The sequence below is a fragment of the Cyanistes caeruleus genome, chromosome 8 (genome assembly GCF_971803275.1).
Source record: "Cyanistes caeruleus chromosome 8, bCyaCae1.hap1.1, whole genome shotgun sequence".
NCBI lineage: Eukaryota > Metazoa > Chordata > Aves > Passeriformes > Paridae > Cyanistes > Cyanistes caeruleus.
In genome coordinates, this window is record NC_141708.1 from 14752333 (window position 1) to 14775042 (window position 22710).

At 34.5% G+C, this 22710-nt stretch overlaps 1 protein-coding gene across 3 annotated transcripts in view; it reads left to right on the forward strand.

The window, feature by feature from the left end:
- ADGRA1 (adhesion G protein-coupled receptor A1) overlaps nucleotides 1-22710 on the forward strand; it is a 258986-nt gene that overhangs the window by 138807 nt on the left and 97469 nt on the right. For 2 of the 3 annotated variants that reach the window (XM_086901196.1, XM_086901197.1), the window contains 4 exons: nucleotides 1602-1800; nucleotides 3020-3169; nucleotides 6053-6214; nucleotides 8629-8844. In XM_086901196.1, the coding sequence (XP_086757322.1) occupies nucleotides 1602-1800; nucleotides 3020-3169; nucleotides 6053-6214; nucleotides 8629-8844 (727 nt within the window). Of the gene's footprint in view, nucleotides 1-1601; nucleotides 1801-3019; nucleotides 3170-6052; nucleotides 6215-8628; nucleotides 8845-16053; nucleotides 16179-22710 lie in introns of those variants that run through there. The other variant, XM_086901198.1, reaches the window with a different exon arrangement.

Below are 22710 nucleotides of genomic sequence, written 5' to 3' on the forward strand. Positions count from 1 at the left end.
TAACAAGTATGTAAGTAGAAAGAACTGAACCACAAAGGCAGAACTAGAAAGAATGATTCTTTTATCGGGCAAAAGAAAGGGAAAGAAAGCATCAACTGTTAGGGGAGTGTGGCTATTTCAGTTGTCCAGCCTAGGTGGTATTTATAATTGCATAACTGCAGCAAGAATTAGGCACTGAGAGGCAGAATGGACTGGCCTTTTGTACCAAGAGGTTTTCTCTATCATGGCCATATTTTACTTTTTGTTGCTGCTGTTTTATGGAATGCTGTAAGCTTATTCTGAAAAGCAAACGATAATGTTGTTACATGCTATCATTCCTAGTCATAAAGGCCAGGTTCTGCTCACTGTGACAATGCAAATGTTTTACTAAAGATAATATTTCATCCAAGAGGCAAAAACTGCCTCTGTGCTACTATATGCTCTATATACTACTGTACATATTTTGATTTTTTGGGGAAGCTCTTTTCATGATCTATTTTTTATCAACTTTTTTTTTCCATCACAAATTGAATTATTTCAGTGACAGCTGTGAAAAAGAAAAGTATTTTTCTTCTTAGCTTTTCTTTGAAATGAAGAAAACTTTTATAACCCAAAACCTTTCTGTATATTATGTAATTATGCAATTGAATGTGCATTGTGTAACTGAGAGGAGCTAATACATTTGTTTGAGGAAAGGTTGATTGCCAAGCTGTAATTTCATTGAAAGGCAGAATATTTTTGTGATTTATTGGCTTCACACATTTCATCAGTGCAATTAAAGAACCATATTCTTCCCACACCTGCTGACTTGCTGATGATATGCTTGTGGTTTCCTTAGATTTCTCCCAATTACCTGATCCTGCTATGTCCACACTGAGTTGTAAATGACAATAGATTTTGGTATCTGTAGAAATATATCCAGTTGTGCCATTCTAGGGAATGCAGCAAATGTATAGAAAAATTGTGTTTCATAATAAACCCATCAGCTAAATAGAATAAGTCTGGCTGCTCTTGATTTAGTTTGTTTTCAAAGACTGTTTTGGAATCATACTATATAAATCATGTATAGCCAAATAGCTTATTTTTAAGGGCTAGTTCCTTCCTCCTTTATGACACATAATCTCTGCTGAAATCTTGTTCATTTTTTTTCTGAGACATTTGGGGCTTTTTGTTTTTCAAGGCTTTTTAGTAGTGGATCAAAATGCAAAGCAGAGATTGTCAGGTACATTTTGAGCACTTATTTTTAAGAGCATTTAGTAATAGGGTTTTTTGTTCTGTTTTGTTTTGTTTTTTGCTTCATGAACTTACTGGTCTGCTCTTTGCAGTCTGCAAGCATTAATGTAGTAAAAACTCCAACCATACCTTTTTCCTTACACTAAACACCTTCCTGGAATTAACACAGAATGAATGTGTGACCAGCCTGACTTGAATCTGTATAATTCTGACATTTTTCCAAGAAAACAGAGTAATTCATTATAAAACCATATGAAGTAAAAGTTAAAATAGCCTTTTTTTCTCACACATCATTTTACATAGTTGTGTATGGTTATATATTGTGTTATATATCTCTATATTGTAAGTTGCCTTTTGTATTTTAATTTTTACTGTCATGCTGTTTATAGGTGGCCCAAAACTTTGGCTGGGATAACTGCTTACCACCCCTGTCTCCAGTATTCCTTTAACTCCGTTGCGTTTCACAAAGGCTCGGAAGAGGCTAAGGCGTGGCGTAAATGTAACCGAACTGGGCGCTGGGATGAAGAAAACTACTCTGAATGTCCTTATTCACAGGAAATAACTCAAGTTCTTCATGCTTTTAGTCAGGTGTGTTGGTTTTGCATTTTGAAATCCAAGGCTCCCCTTCTCTAGTACTAATCTCGTTAAATAGATTGTAAGAAATGTCGGTTCAGCCACAAGTTTGAGACAGATGAACTTTTAACAAAATGCTTTACTTGCAAGACAACCATTTGTTTCTTTGGTAGTTGGAAGCTGTAGTAGGAGGAAGTACACAGCATTTATTAACTTTATCTAAATATTTTTTTCCATTAAGTGCTTAGAGTCTACATGATTGGTAGTAATGCTGACAGGGTGATCAGTGCTGGACTTTCCTTCCTCTCGTGTTTTTCCATAAAGATGTTAATTTCTCGTGAAGTCCCATATCAGCTGAAGTGCCTTTCCTCTTTGGAATACCTTTTTGATATCTTAAAAAAAGCAGTACTTATATTGTTTCTTATGGCTAAGTAAAAGAATGAGATGAAAAAGCAGATGGATAGAAATTACCCAGAAAAAAAAGAGCATAACACGAAACACTGTGGAAGATGGCCCAGATGTGTAACTGCCATAATAATTTTACAATTTTCTGTTTCTTCCCTGCTAATATCAGTAGTACTAGATAAGACCACAGAAAGTTTGTTTTCAAATGGATTCATAAATAAAAGTAATTAATATATTGAGAGAGCCATTGCAATTACAGGGTAATAAAATAATTAGGAAGATGTCTAGAATCCAGTCTGTTCTCCTGTAAGCAATGAGGAGAGCCTGGGTTTCTCAGGGCTTTAGACACTCAGGTCTTTATAATCTCTGAGGATGGAGGATGCACAATTTCTTGGGGTTAACCTGTTCAAATACCTGACTACTCTACAGGAAAGGTTTTCTTCACAACCAGTCTCAGCTTCTCTTGTACCACTGTGTATAGGACCCCTTGCTGACACTGCTGTTTCCATGAGGGTCTAGAGATAGAGGCAAGGCAAGGTTAGTAGTTTGGTATATTTTATGAGGCCAGATAGTTACAATCTAGAAAAAGTAGACAAAAATCTTCAACATTTGTTGGTCTGTTGTGATAGCATCTTCAGATAACAGCAATGAAATCTAAGACCTAAGGCTGAAGATACATTCTTATGTCCCTAAATGTATATCCATGGCATGCTGGTGCCCACAAATCCATGTGAAATTATGGCAGGCAGTATACCAATGGATGTGATCTCCAGTTTTTCAAGAGAATGAAGCTGATTTATTAAGACTAAGAATTCTGCTGTTTTTTCAGATGCACATCAATTTGACAACCGTGCTGGAGTTTTCTCGCCAGCTGACAGCCTACACAAGAGGTGCTTCCCTCTTTGCGGATAAAATGGATGTAATATATTTGGCTTATATAATGGAAAAGCTAATTGTCTTCGTGGATGAAGTTGAAGATGTAAGATATCTTCTCTATGCTGAACAAAAGTATCACTTAGTAGTAAAGTCTTCACATATGGCCCTGTTCTTAATGTATGCGGGCAGACACTGAAGAGTAGCTTCTAAAACTGATTGCTGATTGCAAATGTTCTGCATAAACTGTGATGTGTCTCTTTGTGCCAAAAAGGAAACTGTCTTCTTCTCTGATGACAAGGGCATTGCTGCTTAGGAATAAAACCAGTTTTTTAATGAGCCACTTATTTAATTTTCTTTTGAAGTTTAATTTCTACCATGTCTAATGTGTTAGAATGGACTCTGGCCACTGGAGCTACACATGCTTCTTTTGTTTTCTCCATTTCATCAGAAGGTTTTCACTGGATTTTGAAAGGAGGTATCACTTTCTGTAAAGAAAAGATAATATGTCTTTATGTGTAACTTGGTACAGAAACTTTTAGCATTATGTATGCCATTTTTGCAGGAAAATTGAATCAGAATTATGCAAACCCTATGATAAAAATAGTTTTGCTGAGAGCAGAAATGTTCATGGTATTTTTTTTTACTGTTAATTTTCAGAGCAACTGTTTGCATAAAGATTCCATAAACTATATTTTTTGACCACATTATATTTTGTTTTGGTTTGGCAATGTTCATTCCATTCTAGCTCTGGGAACTGTAACAGTTAATATTTTAGTGCCAGATATTATGCATTTGATCCAAATTATATTATTAAGTGCTGTCCAAGAATCAGGTTCAAAGCTGAAACCTTATTTCAGCTCAGAATCCTGATAAGATCTTACTGCTTTCTGACAAAACAAAAATTTGATATTCAAAAGAAACAGCTCAATTTATCATAAAGCCTCTATTTTTCTAGCAGCTGATGCATTTTCCATTAAAGCTGAGAACCATCTCTAATCTTTTAATTGACTTCTTCCACCTTTCAAATAGGATTTAGTTTCTGCTTTCTTTTTGCATCAAAACATCTCTGTCTCCATTACTTTTGTCTGCATCTTTGATTAAGTAATCCCTTATTTTCTTAATTTATAACATTTCTCTTATTTTTTACCTTTTTACCTCTCTGAAGTTTGCCAAATAGAGTCCTCATTCACTGAGCTCTTGACTAGCACCCATTTCTTAACTCTCACTCACAAGGTACAAAAACACCTCTGAAATTTAAGTGTTGATGGCTTCACGCATGAGGCTGCACTTGTAATTATAAATAGGACTGAACTCTATTTAATATGAGTGAATTCGTTTGGAATTGCCCAGCAGCCGAAACTACAATTACATAAATCCATTAGATATCAATTAAAATGAAATTTTTCAAAATATTTTCTAAAACATTCATGCTAAACTAATACAGTTTCTGTACCTCTTCTCTGGGATGTGCATCCCACTCCACATGGGGTAATTCCTTTTTACTGAAGGTAAAGGTGCTTTGTCCCATCTGGTGGTTGGCCTCTGAAACAAGAGAGGCTCAACAGCTGCACAAGGGACATATTTGCAACACACTACAATTTTTGTCAGGAACACGCATAATGGCCCAAATTTTTGTATTTTCAATGACATGCCTTTACTCTTCATTAATGCATTTAATTATAGTATAAATTACTTCCTTTTCTTATTTCTCCCCTTTTGTATATTTATAGACTATTGTTCTGTCCTCAGTAAGTTACTGCCTAGCTGATTGCTGTTTGCTTTTATAGTTTCTCATAAATCACTCTTAATGTGATTCATTATTATTCATTTTATCAATAACTCTGTCACATTGTCAAAAGCCATCTAGAATTATCTAGTAATTATGTTCTCAAAAATAGATTCAATATTTCAGGAACAGTCACATAAAATTTCACATATAGTCTTATTATTTGTTTCCTTTGCAATGCATGTGAAAGTTTTGTATTTTTTATTGAAAATGCAGACTTAACGTCATATCTTTTTAATCTTTTTCACCATTACTGAATTTCTGTTTTCCATTCACCAAATCATCTGTGTATTTGCCTTATTTTTCTGTTTCTTATTAGTGTGACTTTTTGGCTTCTTGAACTTTTCTTTAGCAATATTTCTCAGTTGTTTTTTCTCTTCTACATACATTTTATTCAGGTTTATTTGTGACAACAGGGAATGTCTTTTCCATATCTTTGCCTTCAAAAATATTGGTAACGTGGTCATGTTGACTTTGAAATTTTACTCAAATTAAGTTTTTGAATTTTAAAAAGCAAGCATTTTTATTCCAGCTTAAATTAATTACAAAGATATTCACAGTGATACTTATTTCTAAATGTAACTACTAATAAAATTTCAAACATGCAGTTATCAAAATCTGTGAAATGTCACCTGGCGAAACAAGGATTGTTAATTTGGATTAGGATAGTTTGGATTAAAACTATCAAAGCTATGGCTAATGAGATGATCTAAATTTATATCAGCACCTGAGCTCTATCTCAAATTTACTTCACTATGTCTATAACAAAGATGTGTTTCAAATATATTTTCCCTCTCTTTTTTTTCCTTACCCCCAGCCCTCCTTTCAAAGTTCTTTGATTGAACATGAAGCAGTTCTTTAGAAGGGCATGGCCAATTTTAATTAGTTTAAGAAAAAGGGTGATAATTCTGGAATTCTGTTTATTGAGATGACTCAATTTGTCTGGTTTATCTAGAAGATAAGCTTTCAAGTTGTGAATTAAAAAGCTCTTTCTTGATGTGAGTTGCACTTTTCCTATCTTGGTTTTATTTTTCAGTCCATTTAAATTTTTTCATAGAATCAAAACTGCCTTTCAATGATGGTTACCAAGAGAAATAAGGTGCCTGCCTTCATTTGTACCCTTATCTGTTATTTTCTTACTTTTTGAGTTTTACAGACAATACTCTTTTTTTGTTTTGATTTGATTTTTTTGTCTTCCAGATTGGGGATGCTCTCATTGAGATTGCCAGCAATATCATGCTGGTGGATGACCACGTGTTGTGGATGGCTCAAAAGGAAGACAAAGCCTGCACCAGGATTGTACGATGTGTGGAACAGATTGCAAGTCAAATACTGACCAGCAAGGTTCAAGTTATATCAAAGGTAATTCAAAAAATTACAAAACATTTTGGTAAGATTTTTTTTTTGGTCTTGAATTCTATTTGCAAGACCAAAATATATTTTTTAATATTACCAATGGTATTTGAAAGTGGTTTTCTTTGATCAGTTGTATTTATTGTGACAATACATCTTGTGATATTTTGACAATATCTTTCTAATGTTGTTACTATTCATTCAGTTTCTATTTTTAAAGCTACTATAGTATATGGCTTTATTTTGAAAGGTCCAAGCTGAGTGAGTGACTGACAGCAACATGTCAGACAATAAAAGACAAGATCCTTGTATTTGGAAGATTTTAATACACCTTACCAAGAGGCTTCTGGACAACTATTGATTAAAGTATTTAGCACAATATTAACAAAGATCTATCGTGTCCTAAACATTACTAATTTGGGATTAGTTTTAGTGTTTTTAGAAGCAAAAACCTGTTAGAACTAATTTTTAACTCTTGTCCTCCACCTACACAAGTGGACACAAGTATGTCGCTTGGATACTGAGAGGTTGTTGTTTGGAGATTTTGTCTTCTTGTCAGCTTCAACATCTAAATAGATATACAGAAATACATCTAAATCAGAGACTTGAAAGTTATCCTTTCAGAAGTTTAGATAAATACTTTAAAGCCTTATCATTCCTTGGGCTAGTTTGTTTGGTTGCTTGCTTTTAAACAGCCTTATCTTTTCTTAATTGTCCACTGCATTTAAAAGAAACATTATTTAAACGTGAGTTCAGGTACAGAGTCAATCACAGGAAAAATGTATAAAAATAAAATATAAAAAATTTAAAAAAATATAGACTTAAGTGAATTATAGAGGAAGACAAATAACATAATAGCCTTAGTTTGTTCACTGTATGTTTTTAGAAAAGCAGTGTTTCAGACAGGTAGAAAAACATATTGGATGTTTCTTAAAGGAAGTTTTTTATTTAATTCTCATTTACATGAAAGAATCAAATTTGCTAAAAGTATTTATATTAAATGCATAATGAAAATAATGAAACTTTTAGAAGTATTTTGCAATATGACAGCTAGGAGGGCTCTGTTGTTTTATACTTGTCTTCCTTTCAAATGTCAAGTTACAAAGGTTGAGGTTTTTTCCCTGTCATTGCTTCAGGAAGATGCTGACATTACTGAAAAGAGTAATTCCATGTACTCAGACTTAGATATGTGTCACTAACTGTTTTGCCATGCTTTATCTTTTAGCTTCTTGTGGTTTTCTGTAGGAGAAGTAGTTTACTGTTGAGTGCAATTTGTAAATAAACAAAAGCTGTGGGGTATTTCTGGTGTCATCTTACGCCATAACAAACATGTCTGTTCCTTTGGGAGGCCAGCCAGGAAACTGTCTCACAGAAATTGCATCTGCTTTCTTTATTTTAGAAAACAGCAAATAAAACACCCACAGCTTAGGTAGTCAATAGTTTCTAGTTCAGTTCCAAAGGAAAAAAAAAAGAAACTCTATAAACTGTGTCAGCCATATAACATTGAATCATAGAATCATTTAGGTGGTCAAAGACCATTAAGATCATTGAGTCCACATTAATCCAGCACTGCCAGGTCCACAGAACACTAAACAATCTGTGCCTGGAAGCAGAAACCACCTAGTCCTATCAGTTTGGTACCAGTCTGAGGCAGTCCACCTGCAGTAACACGAGCTGTTTGTCTCATGCACAGGCTTGTGATGAAATAAAAATGCTAGTTTAAGGGCAGAGATGCATCTCTGCACTCTGCTGCAGTCTCCATCTCCATACACTTCACTTTGCTGAAGGGTAGGTCGTAAATGTACCTGTAACATGGTGTTGCATTGAACCATTCAGTCATGATCAGTGTTCTCATGGAGCAAGATCTGTGAAAACACTCAGCCACTAAATAGCTAACAAGGTTCCTGTTTCATTTCTTAGGTACAAAGCACATCCTTACTCATTTTTGAAATGGTTCTTAGGCCTGGTGTTGCAAATTCACTTCATAATTCTATTGCTTTAATTCCAGATTCCATTGAAGCTGATAAAGATGGAATTGCAAAACTGATATAATAATAACTAATGTAACTAATAGAAACATATCTATAGCTATATATCTATCTGTCCATATCTATATCTGTATCTATATCTATAGATAGAAAGAAAGATGGAAGCAAACCTGTTATGCTGTAGAATCCTTTATCATATTTTTAAATGTTCTGTTTTCTTTCTCACCCCGAGAGTACGTATATATGTATATATATATATATATATATATATATATTTGTGTGTGTGTGTATATATAAATATATATATCTGTGTGTGTGTGTGTGTATGCATGCACAATCCTTTATTGAGTATATGCAGTGAGTACACAATGCACATACAATATTACAAATATGGTTAATGAGTTTGTGACATAACTATTCTCGATGTTTTAACAGGTGTCTCGTAATATTGCTCTGGAAGCCTTCATGATCAAGCCATCCAGTTTCACAGGAATGACATGCACTGCCTACCAGAAAATATCTGCAAACTCAGACAAGTCAGTGACTCCTGATTTGGGAAGATGGGAAGCAGATCACAATCCTGATCTATATTTGAATTTCAAATGCAACACTGGCAATCTGGATGGTTCTTTGGTGAATTCGTCTACCAGGGTAAGTCAGTACAGTTATGAATGTAAGTTATCTGGTTTTTTTATTTATTTAGTGTTTTCAGTAGCACCTTTAGGCAGAATACTGATTTATAAAATGCATATTTTATGTGCTGTTAGCACTGTAAACTTGTTAATAATTTCAAAGTGTAAGTGGGCTTAAACTGGTGTATTGGGTGAAGCATATTTTGTTGTGCTAATGAACATTCCATTAATATAATCAGGCAGAATGCAGGATGTGAATAGAGATGAGTGAATGTCTTGTTCTTTCTATCTCTGAGTCCAGTTCTGCAAGCTTTTCTATGTGTAAACAAGCTGTTTAAATTAATTGGAAATACTTGTGTTAGTGATGCACTCTCATGGGGTTTTGCATTGCAGAGATGTATATTTTAGGGGAATTACCTTTACTTTCATAACTAATACTGCACTCTATTCTGGACTTTATGCTGAGGGAGACTGTTTTGCTGGATTTTTGAGCAGTAGCTGAAGAAAATAGTAAATAAGCCTTTTAATAGAATACACTGTCATTATCAAATAATGAAATGTAACAATTAAATTTTGATCTAGCAGGAAATGGAATTTTGTATTTGGCTGAGCATGTTATTAAATTTAAGTATTAGTGCTGAATTTTTGTTATCCTTCAACTGAATCTCAGTTTAATAGGCTTATTTCTTAAAATATTTACTATGACAAAATGATGCTTTTCTGAACAATATTACTGGTTAATTGAACCTGAAAATATTTTGATTGAAGTTTGGTGCATTTTACTGTGTATGGACCATGCAGCCAATTATTTGGTACTTTGTGCTCCCAGGATCTTCTGCTAAAAGGAGTCATCTAATAATGGAAGATTAGGTTAAATTTGTTTCCTTTAATGGAGCTGATTTTTGTCTCTGAACACCTTTTAACATGTCTGTCTATATGAAAAAGAAAGGTGTCTCTGAAAAGAAATGAGTTTGCCATCCATAAGGTGAAAACCAAATGTCAGAGATCTAAAAGATAAAAGATTTCTTCAAGAAGCAACCCTGGAGCATTCTGAATTGTATGGGATAGTATTATTGATATAGAAATATGTAGCTGGGGTTAGAAGAATGGGAAAGTTTTCTTTATTAGCTCCACCAATATATTTTGTACCTCTTTAGAAACCGAGTAGCAACATTTTTAGTAAATGAATCTCTTTATTGGCAAGCACTTGTCAAATATGTAGAGTAAGTTAGACCAGTTATTTGAAGCCCCTTCCTAAAATGTTACCAGAATGTCATCATAATGATCTCAGTAAAATCTTTCCTTATATACTGTGAACCTCATACAATACAGAGAAGGGAAATTCTACTGATGATACAAAGAAGCCAGGAGAAAGTGAGCTTATTCCCATACAAAGCCATTTTGGTGCATGTAATATATGTATTCTGATGGAAGTGACTTTATGAGGTGGATCTCTAGTTATCACCTGTATATGAATTTGTGAAGATTGTAAGAGCATGGTACAGGAGATTATAGACTCAGCTAAATGTTAGTTACATGGCTTTATGTTTTAACATGAAGGTGTACTCGGGCTTTAAATGTGGTAGGGGAGTAAGCAGACTGGATCTATTCCTTTAACTGAATCCTGAAAACAAGTTCTCGTTCACTGCTCTCTGAAAGTTTTAGGCTAAGCCCTCCCTTAATTCATTCTGAAATTGGTTACATTTCTTCACTGCTGAAGAGATGATATGTAGAATAACAGAAAATGAGATTCTTTATCATCATCCACTAACAAAATTATTTCTATATTTGCTCATTGGAGGTAAACCTACTTGATTGTGCTATACAAAGTTCAGGAAAACAGAGAATTTGTGATAGAGGTCAGAATTGCTTCTTTTATTATAGCTGACCTTTAGAACTTCATCTTAGATGCTGAGATTACTCTTACAGACTTTCTCTGTCTGGCACAGGATTAATAATGAAGAAGAAAAAACATCTAATTAAAATTACCAAGTAGACATGGTAATCACAAATTTAATTAACTTCTAATAAAAATTCAATTAAAATCAATTAAAAAATTGAATCTTTATGAAGCAAAGTGTGGGCAGTAGAGGGGATAAGGCTGATATAGGTGAGCACAAGCTTTCTTGTGAATACCATCAAAGCTTTTGTAACTATCCGAAGTGATATTTCATGGCAATGCTAGGAAATGGATACATTTTTAGACTGTGGTTTTCTGTACATAAATTATCCTGATCTGGCAGTTAAGGAGTAGAACATCCCAAAAAGGTTAAGAAATATCAAAATTTAAATAAATAAGTATAAAACCGTTAAAAAATAATAGACTTTGAAAATTAAAAAATTTAGAAGACACTGAAATTGATCCACCATTCAGAGAAGTTTGGGACATACATGTTAAAAAATATCTGTATCCACTTATGTTCAAATATATTTATAGACCAATTTGCAGTGTTTTCAGATACCCTAAATTAAAATACTTTTTGCAGTTTGATATGCAATTTTTTGTCTTTAAATCTAATTCTGACTGTAGCCAGCTGCAAGTTTGAAAAGAATCACTTATCACTATTGCAGATCAGAAATTTTCTCTGATAAGACTTAGAGCCAAATGCCTTCTCTTAGATCCCATTTTTGCTGCCTGACTGGACTCTGCTGGGTGGGGAAAAAAAAGGCAAATATATATTCTAAATTTCTGTTACAGTATTTTGACACACTGGTTGTTTTCCTCTCTGTTTAAGAAGCTTTAATGGGATTATCCCACCCTGGGTCCCCAGACTGAGATCCTATCCCAGGAATGCTCCTGAGGCACAATTCTGTCCCATGAACTGTCTGTGCTCTAAGGATGTCACAATAACGATGTGGTGATCACACACCACCAGGCTGATGTAACATTTGAACTCAGACAATGTGAGAACAGTTCATGGAATTTCAGTGCCATTCAATATGAATCCAATGCCTGGTTCTTGTTTGATGCCGCACCTGAAACATACTTGGAACCTAATCTCTGTTCCAACCTGATTCTGCAAAATATCTCCAGTGTGCAGAGATAATTGCTTGGGCAGTTAACCCACCCTCTGACCCTCAGTAAAATTCCTTCAGTATGGAATGAACCTTTAAACTTCCTGTACTATGGTAACAAAATGTGCAGTTTTGGTTTATGGTGGACTGTAAGTTTGGTATTTGTGCTTTGACTTTAAAGAAAGTATTTTCTTAACATAATTTATAGTTCCAGCTTCATTGAAAATGCTTGTCAATGAGAAATCTATTCCTATCTTTAATTATTCTCCGGACACACAAATGAATTGGAAGTGAGGTTTTGAAATTTCAGTAATGTGTATTTCACATGTAGTCCCTGACTTCTGAATTCTTCATGATAGTCTCCATGCATTCCATTCAGCTTTTCAATTCTGTTTATTTCTTCTCTGCCCTGAGCCAAAGTGACCTTTGGGTTTGTCAGGTTGTATTACAGGTAGTGCCTGTGTGATAAAATGGTAAAAGTTAAATTGGTACCAGACATGCTAGCCACAAAAACAAATCCTAAAGTGCATTGACAAAATCCTATGATTACTTGCACGTACCATGTTGAGCTATTATACAATTTTAGAAATACTCTTGTCTCAGATACATACTGGAAAAAATACAATCTATGTAAGAAAAGGTTTTGTCTTGCATAAAATAAATTTTGATTGTCAGACCATAGATGTAATGTATACATAATGGTAAATTCGTAGGTAAAAGTTACCAGGAATGGAGAAAAGAACTTAAAGATTTCTACCAATTGGAAAGAGAGCAGGGTAAAGCACAGAATTAAAAATCCGAAGAGGAATTGTGAAGGGGAAAATTTCTGTTGCTGCTATCGTGAGGTTGCTCATCCATTTTAGGATACCTTTTCCCAGTTACAGAATGCATGTGTACAGAATTTTTTTGATGCATGCAGATCAGGTCAGGAAGTTCAGAGTTCAAACAATGTATAGAATTTGTAAGAAATGTAATACAAAATGAATATACTTCCTGTAGCTTCCACAGAAGATAGCTATTATTGATTTTTCTGGTTCAGTCTATCAGACTAAATGTTCCCCACTCCAGATCTTCTTTCATTCCATGCTACAATAAATACAAATACTTTTCAGTCTTCTTGAGAACATTCACATTGAAATATTCAATAACTACATACATCATATTAAGAAAATACCATCCAACAAAATACTGTTATCCTACCGGATGTCACAGGATATCCTCAGGATAATTTTGTATTTTTTTCCTAGCATGTAAGAACTAGTAGGTTGATGGACATCATAAATGTGGCATGAATTATGTTGACATCTTCATTTCCATTGTGATGGCCTCTGATTTTGCAGCACACTTTTCTTTTTAGAGATTATTGCAGCACTTCCCTCATCAAATGGATGAACTTTGAGTATGTCTGTATCATACACATTAGTACAAGATTATAATTTTTCTTTTTTTTCTCATTCTATTATTTTTACAACTGCATACAATTGAAACATACAATGAAACAAATGAAAACACACAATCAAGGAAAAAATTTCCAAGTAAGCAGGACACAAGCAAACAAAACTTAGTTTCTCAGTTTTATATGTATGGCATATTACAGAGAAACACTGGGCTGAATGATGCAATACATAATATCAAAGTCTATTTTGGTTCAAAATATTTTACAAACATGTCAAGATTAAACATCCAGATCAAGGCACTCCCTTTGGGAAAAATTTCTTCCCATTTTTCTCTTTTCTCCATTTTCTTTCCATGTCTTAGTGCCCAAAGCATTTTGCTCTTCCTCTCTTGGATAATGGTATTATTTGAAAATTTTTCCTGGTAATTTACAAGAGAATTTTCTGGGGTGTAAATTTATAAATTGATCCTACAGTAACTAGTCTAGGACTCTTTCTCTTTCTCTGTGAGTAGGTGGGTACTGTCATGAAGGTATAGCTTAATGTGATGTAGGCTTTTTAAATTTTGTTGTATTTTACCTGCTTCATCCATTTACATTTATTTTACTTTTTAAAAAATCTTTTATATATTGTTTTAATTTAATCCTCTAGTGGTTTTAATAGTGGTTTAGAATATAACCAGACATATAATGTCTATTTATTCAATGTTCTAAATAATCACCTTCATTCTAGTTTTTGCATTCAAACAAGGATTTTTTTATATTTGTCTTTTTTCTTAGACATAATGTCTAAGAGGTATCAAAAATACCTCTTGGTATCTCATTACAACCATGGAATTCTTGTTTTAAAATAAAATTAAAACTAAGTAAAAACATTTAGCAGTTATAAACTAGTATTTTCTGTGGAAGCATTAATTTGCTTGCAGGTGGGTTCAGATTGTACAGTGAGTACTAGCTATGGAAAAAGTTGAAATGTCTGTCGTTCAGGTAATTAAAGGGTTTGATTTCAAAATCAAAACTAGACAAGACAAACTGCACCTCTCCAGTTTGCTCAAAAAACATTTTTTTATATTGATACCACTTATTCCTTTTCAAATAGTGACTTCATATATTTATGCCTGCTATGACACCTGCAGCGTTTGTAGTTTGGTGTTCTGTGTTCAATATATCTTCTTTTTTTCTTTTCTCTGTGGCCTTTTATAATGTGAATGGTCATCCTGCACTTACAGATCTTTCTAAGGATTGAGAAAAATGGAACAGAGCCAAATATTATTAATGCATGCATGAAAAGCGTCAATTATCTTAGGTATACAGAAGTGTTTCTACAATTCTTGTATTGGCTTATCATATGTTTTAACATATAAAATTAATGTACATTATGTTTTCTGAAAGTGGGAAAAATTTAGCACTTTTTTCTGTTTCATGGCTGCTTAGAAGGAACTTTAATATGTATAACTATGAGCTCATGCCCTTTTGGTTTGGGTTTTTTTTTGTCCTTTGCCACTTCTCTTTTAGTAGATACAAAGCTTATTTTGCAAATAACACCAGCTATCTGGGTGTTTTCTAAATTTCAATGATGTTTCAGAAACATGTATTTTGTTTAAAACTTAAATTCATCTAGCCATTTAGTCATTCTCCGTTAGTGCTATGTAGAGTTTGGAGTCCAAACTTGTGTGTCTGAAGTGACAAGAAATATTAATAGCTTGAAATTAATAAATACAAGAACAAAGAGACTGGGAGAATTAGCAACTTGTATTTGATGTAAAATTGTGTTATTTGAACACAATTGTTTTCTTGTGAAACAAACTTCTGCTCCTGAGCACATGAATACAACTGATTTTATATATGCTGCCAATATATATCTGAGAGATATGCTGCCACTCTCTAATCCACAATGGCTGAGTAAAAAACAGTCTTCTGATTTTCAGCTCCATTGCTCTTGTTACAGAAAAGTTCTCTTTGGGATTTCCCAAAGGGCATTATGAGATTAGTTTCCTTGTTATAAACCATCAGACTCCTTCATGTGCATTCTGCTGTTAAATAATAGTTTTTACACTAATTAAGATAAACCACATAACAAAACCCCATTGACACCATAACAATTAATAACACACAGCATCAGTTGTTGGAACATATTTTACATTAACTTGGTGCTGCAAAGGTAATAATGACCACATACAATATTGAGTACAAGTCCCACTTCTCCATTGACTTTTGAGGACTTAGCCCCCACATTTTCTCATTATATAAAATAAAATGCCTATAATTTTCTTATAGTATGAACAATACCCTTTTAACATTTTTTATAGAATTCCCTGTGTAAGTATTTTCAGCTATTTTTTTCTAAACTCTTTGTTTTAATATTTATTTTCTCAGAGAATGATTGATGCTGCATAATAGAGCATGCATCAGTGTCCAATAAATAATTCCATTTTGTTTCTCAAAATCTTTTTCACTACATGGTTGCTTAGGTAATTGATTGTTGACTATTTTAGAGAAGGCATTTCCAGTTTCTAAACTGATAATTTTAGTAACTGTGAAAGTGCATTTAGAAGCTTTTTCTTTCCTCTTTCTTTCTTCTTTTTTTTGCTTTTTTTTTTCCCCTTTTCAGTGTTGATTTGTTGGCTCATGTTGGACCACAAATAGACCTATGGTAACAAAGAATTCTATAATAACTAAAATAGATTCATTGTTAGGAAGTGATATGGCTGGACTTTTTTCCTGAATGTGGATTCTTTTACTAGAAATTCTTGATTGTTTCCAGACTTTTTCACCTCTAGCTGTATGTGATAATCTGAGGAAATGATCAACAGCACACAGCTGAGGAGGCTGCTTTGGAAGAGTCAAACTCTCCATGTGGTATAAAGGTGCTCATGCAAGGATACAGAGCCTTTCTCATTATGAGAGTCAGCATATTTCTTCAGGAAAATGCAGCCATTCAGGAGGTCATGTATCAAAGAATTTTGAGTGGGTTTTGGTTTTATATACATAGAGGAATTAATCTGTGTGATTTTCTGAGTAGTAGTTTGCTATAATTTTTGCATAATTACTATGTTGTAGTAATTATGTTGAACTTTCCAAAGGATATGTATATATGTGTCTATCTTCAGACAGATAGTCATTACTGAGTATGTAGTGGAAACCAGCAGTGGAATGCACATTTTCTGGGAAGTGGGTATGTTACCTCTATGTTTTCTGCACAGTGTAAACCTAGGGGTGCAATTAGATAGAACCTCTCTTCTAAAGTGACTTATGAAGAGACGAGTTGATTCATGGAAGGACCAGAGTAGTTCAGAACTGTCTTTGTGACACAGGAACTGAAATTTCAGTTAAAATATTTCTGCCAATATTGCCTTGTTGTTTGCTGAAGAAATTATTTAATAGGGCATTGTTGTTTCTGTGGTTTGTGTGGGCTTAGCTGGGAGGAGTTCACCCCTGATTTCTGTTTTAGTTCCAGAAAAAAATACATAATAGTAGAAATCTCTAAGATTTCTTTTTTGGGTTGGAGGATTTAATATTTCCTCACTTAATTGACTGTTACTACTTTGTAGAACTTGTGAGATGTGTTCTGTGTCAGGGTGAATTCAGAAGTGCTTTGCATAGTCTGACTTGTCTCTAAAAAGAGATACAAAATTCTGTGAAGTAAAAAAATCTTGCACTAGTTTTTGTTGATGTATTAAGGTGGTGTTCAGTAAAAATATATAATTATTTCATCTATAAGAATTAATTTTTACGTTATTTTAAAAAGCAATGTAAAATTCTGTCATTTTCTACTGTATGAAAAGAATGATAAACTTGTATTCACCTATGAGCATACGTGCACATTCACCAATGTTTATACAAATGGCCTGAAGGAATGGCCTGAGGGAGGTTTAGGTTGGATGTTATGGCAAGGTTCTTCACCCAGAGGGTGGCTGAGCACTGGAACAGGCTCCCCAGGGAAGTGGTCACAGCTCCAGCCTGACAGAGATCAAGTGTTTGGAGAACATGGTCAGGCATGTGGTGTAATTCCTGGTGTGTCCCAGAAAGGGCTCAGAGTTGGAGTCAATGATCCTCGTGGGTCCGTTCAAACTCAGCATATTTTGTGAGTCTGTGAAATAACTTCATCATGGAATTGTACCTGGCTGGTATGAGACGGCGTGGCCAGCGGGAGCAGGGCAGGAATTGTCCTGCTGTGCTTGGCACTGGTGAGGCCTCAGTGCTCAGTTTTGGGCCCCTCACTCCCAACACAGACACTGAGGGGCTGGAGCGAGTCCAGAGAAGGCAGTGGAGCTGGGGAAGGGGCTGGAGCACAAGTCCTGTGAGCAGCGGCTGAGGGGGCTGGGGGTGTTTATCCTGGAGAAAAGGAGGCATGGGAGGACCATGCCTTTACAGCACCTTAAAAAAGATTGTAGTCAGATGGGGTTCAGTCTTTTCTCTCAGGTAACAGTGCCATAACAAGAGGAAATGGCCTCAAGTTTCACCAGGGGAGGTTTAGATTAGATATCAGGAAAAATTTCCTCATGGAGAGGGTTGTTAGAGCAGGCTTCCCAGGCAAGTGGTGAAGTTGTTCAAGTAACTTAAAAAATATGTTCAAGACATTCAGAAAGAGCTCAAAAAACATGTGGATGTTGTATTGGGGATATGGTTAGCAGTGAACATGGTAGTGCTGAGTTAACTGTTGCCTTGGTGATTTTAGAGGATTTTTCCAAACTTAATAATTCCACGTTTCCATGTTGCGTAGTTTTGAGAACTGGAATCTTGCTTTCTGTGTGTATGGGGTTAACAACAGTTGTTCTGGAAGGGTAGTGCACATGAATGAGTAATAATACATGTTTATGATGCCTAGTAGGTATTTGAGCTTATTTTCTGAACTTTGAACATGTCTCCTAAAAAAAATACAGAGGGAAAATTAAGTAGAAGAGCGTGAGGAAAGGAGGGGAGGTGTGGAAATAGTGAACTTACTATAATCAATTTCCTGAGTTTACAGTTCTCAAGAGATCATTCTCTGCTATAACATCTAGTGTTTGAGTGTGTGGGAAGAGGGAGAGATTTTTGTGGTGAGGGAGGAGGAGAAAGTTGTTTACTTGTTTTTTTTTAACAAAAAAAACTTTGACAAGACTTGTGATACTAGGAGAGTTGTCTGTGACTATTATGATTCACTCTTGTCTGTCATTTTAAACTGAGTGTCATGTGCTACACTTTGAAAATAGAACGTAAAGTGCATGACTACTGTCCCAGCAGGCATCTCACAAAGATGTAAATAGTATTTCTTGAGCCCATCTCAATGAAAAAAATATTTCTTAGCAAAATTAATATTGATGTGCTGGTTCATGTTTATGCTGTGAGCTCTTTCTGCATTATTGATTTATGTATGGTTAGCATAATATATCAAATATATCAAGGAAAGCTTGTAAATTTGCTGAAAAGTAATTGAATACAATATATATGGGACCATTATTTCCCGATTGTGAGTTATAAGAATCCCATTTTTAAACTTCCATAGTTCTACATAAGAGTTAGTTTGTTATTCTGAATTATTGTTATTGTGCTCCCAAAATGTCCCAGAAAGTGAAGGAACTTACAGGTGTTAATTGAGTTTCCAAATCCTCAGTGAAGGAACTTGCTATTTTTAATGCTGGGTTAGTTTGTAATGAAGCATATAAGCTCTGCTTTACAGAGAAAGGAATTCTACACAGATATTCATTGTTTGACTTCATACATGGACAGCCATTCTTTGTGAAGTTAATTGCCTTCATAATCTTGTTTTAGTGAATGAAACTCATAACAGCTTTCTTTAGTTTCTGAGAAAACTTCATGATGAAATAAAGGGGGATTTCCTTAATGAATTTGAGAAAAACAAATGGGTTTAAATGATTCTTCACCCAGGCCTTTTACTGCTTTCTTCTCCTGACATGAATGAGTAACTAAAACATAATTTAAAACAACACTAACCAAAAGTTACAGCTGTACTTAAAATAGCTAGAAATATTCAGTACTTCAGGAAGAGTCTTGAATCCAATGTTATTTCAAATGCCCGTGAAAAGTGTTGAATTTAAGGATCTAAGAAAAGCTGCAAAAGGTAAGTCCGAAATTCCATTTTGACTCATTTCTTTCCTCTGGTAGGAATCCAGTAGGTTGGAAGCTTTGGGAGAGAGGTATATCTAGAAATGGAAATGCAGTGGTAAATCTCTCTTACACAGATCTTGTATGCCTCATGGATTTCCTCAACAATAGAGTGTATCCAGAAGATGGTCAATACAGGAAATTGGTTCTTTTTTCTGGAGAAAAGTTATCTCAACTTTTGGTACATCTTAGTTGTTTAGGTCTTACAGTACCACACTTGGATTTACATGTTCAGGAAGCTGCATTATGTTTATTATTCTGTGTAGAAATAGTTCTTTTTCTTAATGTGCCAAGAATGCAAATGTACAAACCTGAGGAGTGATGATGATTGTTAAAAAGTCCACATCCTCTCTGTGTGCATGGGAATACATATTTATACATATCAAACTACAGTCCTGGAGTTTTTCTGCCATTAATCCTTACACTGAATTTTTTTTTCATACACCCTGCATGACTGCTATGAATTAAAAAAAAAAAAAAGAGGAAAAATAAATAGGCCAATTGTTTTAGCTCAAAATAGGCTGTGGGCTATGAATTTGGATAGACAAGATAACAATGAATTGTGTTTTTCTCCTAAATGTAGGTTAAAGCCCTTCAGACCAGAACCCTGATGAACCAGAATTGAAAAACACAATGGCTAATTCGATATGTACAGGTCATACAGTAGATGTAACAGCTGTGTAGTGTATGCTTCACTGACCAGCATATGCTGCTGTTTTAAGGGGGAAAAAGCAATCTTTGGACTTCACACTTGAAGAAAAAAAATGCATTTCTGTGACATTTTATTGCAGAAAACCTCTTATATTTTATAAGCTCTGTTTGATCAGTACTGTGTAAAGTGTCTTAACAGATTCAAAACTCTTACTAAATATAGTCTAGCAAAGTTGCATGTAATTATCAGAGTCATTGAACTGGAGAGTTATTTACAGCTATGTTGTGTTTCTTCAGCCTTTATCACTGCACTTCTGATGATAGCAGTCATCTACAGAAATGCCACAGAATATCAAACATACTATTTAAGCAGTACTGATAATTTTAATGTGTAAATTCCTAATTTCCACATAGAATTAAATATGTATCTCAAACTATTTTATCAGCCCCTGTTCACCTGAACTATGGTTTTCAGTCTTGTGCAATTTCAGAGTTCTTGACTGTATTTTAATCCTTACTTTTCAGAAGTTTTATGTTTGATTTTAGCGAAGTCTGTAGTAAATAACTGTCTAATGTGAGTATATGTCAGGATGTATGTATTATATTTAAATAAAATGCATCTTACCCAGATGCACTGGGTACCCATCGTACTTAGAGCTTAGTTCAATTCTGTCAAATAACAAATAGAATCAGATGGCAGCATCAAGCTTCAGCAATAAGTTTTCCTCTACAGTGCAACTGAAAGAATTTCTGTAAGGACGGAACTTTCAAAGAAATCAGACTCACTGGGTACCTTTTGCTACAGTGCTTCTCAGTTTCTTGGTTCTCAGGAGTTCATTGATGTGTGGAAAATCACTCTAGACATAGTTGAAAACTAGCAGTGAATGTTAAAATCTATTGATAACTGACTGTCTGCAATAAATACTCAGCATACTGCTGCACTACTTGGGCCTGATTTACTGCTGTATAATCCCAATGAAATCACTGCACTGAAGTCTGGGTTTATTTTGGCTAACAATATGTGTATTCCTGAAAATACTTTATCCAGTTTGTTAGCACCTTAAAAAAAACAAAAAAACAAACATAAAGTGACTAGGGCACTATTTTCTGTTCTCATTTTAAAAATTCTAAAAGGTTATTTTTTTCATTTAGCATTAAACTCAGGGATACTCTAATATAAATCAAACTTAAACCATCAGCAGAAGTAAGATAGTTCAGACACTATCAGCATGAACTGGTAATCAGTTGCTTTTTGTAATTATCTGCTAATCCTTGATATATGGTAACATTTGTTCAGGTTTATGCTAGTACCAGTTGCTCTATCTAGTATATATGCTTTGGCAATTCTGTTTCTTCTAAAACACTACTGCCACTAGGAAGGATAAGATACATGAATGATGCTGGTTTTCTTTCCACTATGCTTCCTGTTTTCAGGACATTTGTACAGTCAATAAGAGGTACCATGTATTTTCAGATTTCTCAGTGTCCTTGTAAGTGGTACAGCAGTAAATCTCCTTTGCCCTATATTGTAGTCCGATGGATTATGGAAGTTTTTAATAATTATTGGGACCTGAGAATAAGTTTCCTTTAAAATGAAAAGCGTCTTCTTCAACTGGGAAATGGGTAGGAGAATCAAAAATGAAATATGCCTTCTGTAGGCAGAATGTGCAGATGTGTCATGTGAGGTTGTTATATAACCTGAAGAGTCAGGGAGGAGAGGTTTGTTCAGCTCAGTGAACAAGTACTGGAGTGAGGTTCAAAACTTTAGGACACTAAATTAAACATCATCAGCACCAGAAAGGAACAGGCTGCAGCTTTCACATACAGCTATGGTGATGTCTTCATGCAACTATGAAGAAGAAAAAGTGTAGGAAAATTCTTCTAGGACTAAAACTCTTTCTTCTGTTTTTCTGTCATTAGCTTTGCTAGTAGGTTCTTTTGTGCTGCTGTGAAAACATACAATGCTGATTTACAAAGAACTAATGATATGAACCCCATCTTACTTAGCAGTTGAGAGGGTTTGCAAGAGCACAAGCTTCTCTCCTGTGTAGGTGTCAACATGTAGATATTGAAATAATGCATTAAAATGGAAATAATGACCAAAAAAATGTGTTAAAAAGTAATAAGTTCTGAGCTGCTGAAGATATTATCCTGGAAATATGTTTCTAGTGGCACTCCATGCATGATTTCTTCAGTTGCCTTTGTAATCAGTTTAAGGGTTTTGCCTATGTGCAGACACAGAGGAAAATTAATCTGAATGAATTTTGAAAGTGTTTAAGTGAAACTCTAAGTAGGCACCCTTATCCAGAATCAAAGCAGTTTTGACTCAGTTCAGCTGAATTTAATTAATTTAGGAATGAATTTCAGCTAAATTGAATTAAGACCACTTAGTTATGAAGGAAGGTATCAACAGGAATGTCTAAGTACAGTTTAACTTTACAACTTTTAATAACTTGTTCTAACTTTTCTTGATCATTACTTACATATATTCTTAACACAGGTGCATTCTCCAGATGTTTTCCCAAAGATTTTCCTGTGGACTGCCAGGGCCTCATTCTATAGTACTTCTGCCATGTAGAACAACTTTGTCTTTCTTTGCTTAATCAGTCTTGAAAACCTATTTTTCCTTTCCCTCTCTCTCCATCTCACCTTGCTATTTCATCTAGTTGTGTTTTTATCTGTTAATCCATGCAGGAAGAACTGACTGACCTGTCACTGTCC